This window comes from Ranitomeya imitator, chromosome 2 (genome assembly GCF_032444005.1).
Source record: "Ranitomeya imitator isolate aRanImi1 chromosome 2, aRanImi1.pri, whole genome shotgun sequence".
Lineage (NCBI taxonomy): Eukaryota > Metazoa > Chordata > Amphibia > Anura > Dendrobatidae > Ranitomeya > Ranitomeya imitator.
In genome coordinates, this window is record NC_091283.1 from 226,977,172 (window position 1) to 226,984,209 (window position 7,038).

General features: G+C 46.3%; 1 protein-coding gene across 4 annotated transcripts in view; it reads left to right on the forward strand.

The window, feature by feature from the left end:
• The window catches only part of NHSL2 (NHS like 2), a 522,837-nt gene extending 516,085 nt beyond the window's left edge, over positions 1 to 6,752 (forward strand). For all 4 annotated transcript variants that reach the window (XM_069748659.1, XM_069748661.1, XM_069748658.1 and 1 more), the window contains exons 7-8: positions 4,690 to 4,819; positions 4,905 to 6,752. In XM_069748659.1, coding sequence (XP_069604760.1) covers positions 4,690 to 4,819; positions 4,905 to 5,217 — 443 coding nt within the window. In that variant the 3' untranslated portion in view covers positions 5,218 to 6,752. The remainder of the gene's footprint in view (positions 1 to 4,689; positions 4,820 to 4,904) is intronic.
• Positions 6,753 to 7,038: the final 286 nt, after the last annotated feature.

Genomic DNA, 7,038 nt, shown 5'->3' on the forward strand with positions numbered 1-7,038 from the left:
CCAGGTTCCAACCATTGTCACACACGACCACCATGCCTGGCTATAGGTTCAGCGGTGTCAGCTAAAAATCTGACTGCCCTTTCAGCGCTGTCCACAACTCTTCAGCATTGTGTGGTTTGTTACCTAAAGAAGATTATCTTCAGCACAGCCTCTTGCCGCTTGGCTGAGGCAATGCTGCAATGCTTCCAGCTTCTGACTGATATGCTCATTTCAGAGATGGAGGCTGAAGAGGAGGAGGAGGTGCAGGAGCTGTAGACTGTGGGGGCAACCCTGATTGACGTAGGACCCGCAATCCTTGGTGTCGGGAGGATGTGTTCCATCCCAAGGTCTGACTGTGTCCCACCTTCCACTATGTTAACCCAGTGTGCCGCCGGTGAGATGTATCGTCCCTGCCAACAAGCACTTGTCCACATGTTCTTAGTTAGGTGGACTTTCCAAGTAATAGCATTGTTGAGGGCACGGGTAATGTTGTGGGACATGTGCTGTTGTAATACCGATACAGCACACCCGGAGAAATAGTGGCGACTGGGGACCGAATATCTTGGGACAACCGCTGCCATCAGGTTGTTGAAAGCATCCGTCTCAATGAGCCTAAAAGGCAACATTTCGAGCGCAAGCAGATGAGAAATGTGAGAATTTAGTACTGTGGCCCGTGGGGCATTGGCTGCGTATTTCCGCTTGCGTTCCAATGACTGGGGTATAGACAACTGAAGACTGCGCTGGGAAAAGGACGTGGACGGGCTTGATGATGGTTCTAGTTGACTGTGGGCAACCACAGGTGCAGAGCACGAGGCAAGCACCGTGGACTGTGGATTGGCTTCTATGCAAACAGTGGAAGAAGCAGTGGTGTCACCTGCAGACAGTGTTCCTGGAGCCTGGACTTCGGCCCACAAAGTTAGGTGCTTTGCTGTCAAATGTGCTTGATCATGCTGGTGGTGGTCAGGCTGGTAATTTTGCTACCCCTGCTGATGCAGGCATGGCAGGTCTTGCAAATGGCCTGTTTGGGGTTATCGTCAGAGTCTTTAAAAAATTACCTGATTCGGGAAGATCTAACATTTGGAATGGCAAGTGGATGCACGCCTTCTGTCTGCGGCCACACTGGTTCTTCCTGCCTGTTGGGGTGCTATGCCTCCTTCCCCATGTGTGCTGCTGTCCTCGCTCTGCATGTCCTCCTGCCAGGTTGGGTCAGTTACTATGTCATCCACCACCTCGTCTTCCACATCTGCTCCCTGCTCATCCTCCTGACTTTCTGGCAATTGTGTCTCATCATTGTCCACTCCTTGTGACACTTTCCCACCATCGTCTTCATGTGACCGTGGCTGCTCAAATCTTTGGGCATCGCTACATGCGATCTCATCTTGCCCCACTTCAAGTTGACCGGCCGAGAGTCTGGAATCTTTAAAGGGAAAAGTGAACAGCTCTTCGGAGTGTCCAAGTGTGGGATCAGTTGTCTCAGGGCACTCGGCATGGTGGGAGGAAGGAGGATCAGGGTGACTAACATGCAGCAGCCCAGTCTCACAGCTACTCAGACTTGACCATGTGGAAGACATGGTGGTGGGGGTGGCAAAGTGACTGGAAGCATTATCCGCTATCCAACCAACAACCGTTTCACACTGCTCTGGCTTCAATAGTGGTGTGCTGCGGTTCCCTTGAAACTGGGATAGGAAGATCAGGCGATAAGATGTGGGTCTTTGTTGTGGCCCACTTTCAGCTTGGCCACGGCCTCGTCCTCAGCATGCACCATCAGTATCACATCCAATTCCCCGTCCCTTGCCCTGCCCATTTTAACTGTACCACTGAAATATTTTAAAAGTTCAATACAAATGGATTAATTTTCAGTAAACTTATATGTAATCAGTATGCTGAAAAAACACACTTTTAATTCAATGGAATGTTAGCAAGTATTTGTAGACAACAGATAGACCAGGCGTCTGACTGAGATATCAGACAGTTTCAATATGTGGCCTGGAGTTTTTTTTACATTTTTTTTACCCCCAAATACTGTATAGGCCTAGGGTAGCAGACAGACAAAAAAGAGGAATGTGTGCATGAAAAGCAAGTATTTGTACAGCACAGATAGACCAGGCGTTGGACGGACATAACTGACTGCTCAAAATGTGGCCTTGATTTTTTTTGGCCCACCAAAATTGTGTCCAAAAATATCGGAGTACTAAAATTGTAAAATATTAGTGCAATGATATATACGTAAAAATCACAGTGATAAATATAAGAACTGTAGCTAAATATTTTTGGGCCAGCTAAAGATATTTGGGTCAGCAAAATGGTGTCCTAAAATGTTGTAATACACTCCAAAAAATAATATAGTACCAAAAAAAAAGGCCAGATCTTTCTGCGCACTCGCATCTGATGACAAAAAAAAAATGTTTTAAATTATTAGACTTTCACGATCTTGTATTGAAATGATCTGGCTGTAGTCTGCAGTGTGACCAAGTAAATAAATGTAGAAAAAAAGGGGACTGTGGATTGCTTTGTAATAAAATGAACAGATATAAGCTGCAAAAAAAAAAAATACTAGCCACGGATGCCTGCAGCTATGTATATATAAAATACGCAGCAGCAGACAGTAATGGAGCCTTTTAATGTATGCAGTGAGAGCTATGCAGGCACATACAGTGCCTGCAGGCCTTGCACTGATGTGGATATGTGCACATAGACTCCCCTGCCTACCTAGCGCTGCAATCTCTGGACTCCCGAATTAGCCCTATAAAGTACTGTTGGTTTATCAGGATTTGTGGATTGAACACTAGTAGACCCACACTAATAATTGTAAGAATCTGACCCTATCTTAGCAGCAGCTCTCCCTACACTAGCTGAGTCCGGAGCAGAATGCGGCGAGCAGGGCAGCGCCAGGTCTCTTATAGATCTGATGACACTGTGCGGCCAGCCAATCACTGTAATACCACAACAAAGATGGCTGCAGTATTACAGTGTGTCACGATAATGCCAAAAAATGTCCAATTGTGAGTTTAGTTTCAGAAGGACATGGCTTTCTACACAAACAATATGCAGCTGCCACCCCCCCCTTTCTACCCCCTCTGCATTCCTCCACGCAAAGGCAAAGCCTACAGCAGGACACTGAGTAACTTGAAACTAGTGTGTGAGCAGGGTGTGGCTTTAAACTGCAGGTGACCAATCCTGTAAAGCCACTCGTGGTCCCTCCCCTCTCAGGAATGCCTTTGTCTGAGACTTTGGAAGAACATAAATAACTATCAGATCAGTGCATATCATTACTCAGCCCCTTAGCGATGTCACAAGCCCAGAAGTATAAGTTCCTGCACATAGCCCAGTTTTCATTCTTGCCTGGGACCTTAATGCACAAAGACCCTTGGTCATGCATTGTAATGTCTGGATCCTCAACCAGCATGGTTAGCCTGCAATGACTTAAGCAAAATGTGAGTGTAATCTTCTGTTTTAATCCTTGTTTTATTTTGCGATCTATAATGTAGATATGATCGTCTAATATCTTTTTATACTTTGTAAACACTGCCTAACTTTTCATGGAGTAAAATATTTAATTGCTAGCTTGTCCCTTCTGCTCTATACGACTGTGCGTCCTCTGAAGTGAATTGCGTTACTGATTTGGGTTGGCTCTGGACCCGTTAATCGGAGCTGGTGGCAGCATACTTTGTTCTGTGCAATTGGGAATCTTTGTAGCGATGGCTGAATTGATAATTTTTGTTCCTGCCTGAGTGGGAGTAGTTATATTGCCCTCGCTGCAGTGTGCCCAATAGCCAGTACACAGCAGGCAGCCTTTCTGGCGACTAATTACCCTGGGTGCAGTACCTAGTCTGACCTGAGGGTAAGGGGGGTGCCAGAGAGCTGCAAGATCCAAATCGGAACTGGGAAGTGGGATATAGATAAATCCCCTTCAGAAGGAACCAGGGGCAACCAAACAACCCCTGTTCGTGACAGATTGGTGTGAGCGGTGGGGACGATAAAGATATCCTCCCCGGGATCCCTGACATACTGCTGGGATCCGTGACATAGTGTTGGCAGCATGGTGTGAACCATGACACAGTGCATGGCTGACAATCCCTGCATGCTGATTGGCACTCTAAAAAGTGCCAAAATTTAAAGGCGGAGACCCAAGCTCCCACCGAATAATCCCGGAAATGCTCAGTGCCCGCCGAGTACACCGAGCGTAGTGATAATCGGGTGAGTACTGGGTAGTGGCGAGCATGCTCGCTCATCACTACTAGGCACCAGATTCTCCGTGTAGCCAGCTGGAGGAGCATGGCGGCTCTGCACCAGATTCTCCGTGTAGCAAGGTGGAGGAGCATGGTGGCTCACTGCTCGGCTCCACACCAGATTCTCTGCATAGCCAGGTGGAGGAGCATGGCAGTTCACTGTGCGGCTCCGCACCAGATTCTCCGTGTAGCCAGCTGGAACTCACCATGCATCTCCGCACCAGATTCTCTGCATAGCCAGGTGGAGGAGCATGGCGGCTCACCGTGCAGCTCGACACCAGTTTCTCCGTGTAGCCAGGTGGAGGAGCATGGTGGCTTACCATGCATCTCGACGCCAGTTTTTCCATGTAGCCAGCTGGAGGAGCATGGTGGCTTACCGAGTGGCTCCACACCAGAGTTCCCCCGCACTTTATACGGTTTATAATGTTGGGTTCTGCTGCACTTTGCCGATTATAATACGTCATTTCACTGTGTATTATAGGTAATCACCTAGAAATGCAAGAAGGAAACAAATGTGTCTCCAGTAAGACGGCAGACTCCATTATTGAGGATGATGATGAGGTGTTCGTGAGCTCCAGGACCACCGAGGATTTATTCACAGTCATCCACCGGTATGAGATCCAGTCCTGCCGTCACAATCTGTCCCAGTCTCTCGTGTATACCGATCATGTAAACTTCTTTTCTTTCTTTTCTCAGATCAAAGAGGAAGTTACTAGGTTGGAAAGACTCCGGAGACGCATTTGGGAGCAGACAAAGCTCGGTGTCACCAGTGAAAAATTCATCAAGCTCCAACACTGACTCTGCGTATGGCACCTTGAGCTTGTGTCGGACTTCCAGCAAAAATGAAGACTTTAAGGCTCTTCTCCAAAGGAAAGGCAGCAAAACCAGCTTGGGTAGCCGGCCATCAGCTGCAGAGCTGCTGAAAACCACAAACCCTTTGGCCAGAAGGGTGGTGAATGAATTTGCCCCAGAAATAGAGAAAAGTGGCAACACAAAAACCTTGCCTTGATAACTTTCTCAAAGTCCTGAAGAAGCTGCAGCTTGTTCTTGGATAAGAGACTTTGTGCCAAAGCTGGGATGTACTTACCATGTGTGGACCCCGGCCCCGCACCGTGCATGAACTCAGTGCGGAGGCCACGTTCAGTGGAGGATAGCTGATTACACAGGATCCGGATCCTCCTGAACTTAGCTTGCTGACTCTAAATACTAAGGCCAGACCGCGGTTTGTATTCCCTCTTTGATACTCCGCCACTTGTTGTAAGAGATGTGGCGGCGACATTTCTCTCCGGAGTTGTACAGGAATCAGCGCATGGAATCCAGATATTATTTTACAATTACTATTCGCTTTGCATTTTGTAGTATTTTATTTTCTATGTATTTCTCCCCATCAAGGCGGGAGATTGTGAACAAACATTACGCTACAACAGCCTTCTGTTTTATGGAAAATGTTCAAGTAGTGGAACATGACAGACTGAAAGAGCAGAAGACCATCTACCCTAAATATCAGCAGTTTACTATGAATCTAGTCCCATCGACTTAAAGAGGAACCATCATGTTCTATTTCATCTCATAAATCAATAATACAATGTGAAAACAAGCAACTTCGTACTACAACTTCTGAGAAAACTCTGCCTCTTTCACCTCCAGGACTGATGTTTCACGCTCCATTCACGGGTACAATCTGTATTCAGTGAGCACAGATTTTCCAGGAGTTGATAGTTGGTGCTTGTAAAGTTCTATGGAGAAAGGAGGAAAGAGCTGAGAGAAGCTGGAGGCAGATACAGACATTTCACCACAGACACAGTTCTCCATAGAAACTTCTGAGCACCAACTGTCATATCCAATCACAGCAATGGAACAATCTTTAGTCACTGAAGACAGATTGACAATTTTGAGAATGAAAGATCAGTTCAGGAGGAGAAGAAGCGGATTTCGCAGATAAGATATATTACAAAGTTTCCTATTTTCACTGTTGACTTATGAAACATATTCAACATTCCCCTAAAAATGACCTAATGGAAACGTTCTGTAGCCGTCATGGGACGCCGTCCCCTCCGCATACTGTATGCATCTATGAATGTAACCATTACTCGCTCTAATATACATTTTAGTAGTGGTGATCCGTCACATGCCGGCTTATTACACTTCTCATGGCTCAGTCTAGATTTAGTGGCCTTTAATCTATATACATTGAAGGAAATCAATGTGGGCGATATTGGACAGCCTTTCTCCGACGCCCATGGAAGTCTTCAATGTCGGAGCTCGTATGGCGGTGCCGATAGCGTTTAGGACATGTAGATACTGGGAGCGCCCCCTCTGATATTGTCATGTATTACAACTTCCTATATCTTCTTACCTTTCCCCTACACAGGAGCCACAACATCGGCCATTGCCAGGACAGCGATGTGAATATAATATCATCTGTGAATTGACAATCATAAGTGTGAGATAAAGTGCTGGTGATATCATGATCATGGCGGGCATGTATATACTGTACGGCGTGTATTGTATGGATATGGACTATAAAGGATGACATTATAAGAACATGACATGTGCGGGTCATCATTCTCCTGACACCTCAGACAAGGTGGCTGCATTGAAATATGGTGGGCTTTCATCTTCTACATCAGTGCCTTAGCGACCTACTAATTATGGATCTCTACTGTTCTCATGGCTGGGAAAAGATACCAATATATGTACTAAATGGAAGCTACGGCAGATAAATATCCATCATCTAGGTGGTAATGGCATCAGATATCAGCCACGTCATCAGCATTTCATGCCGTGATAGATTATGGGTGAAGGCATCTGCTTAATGTAACCATCATCT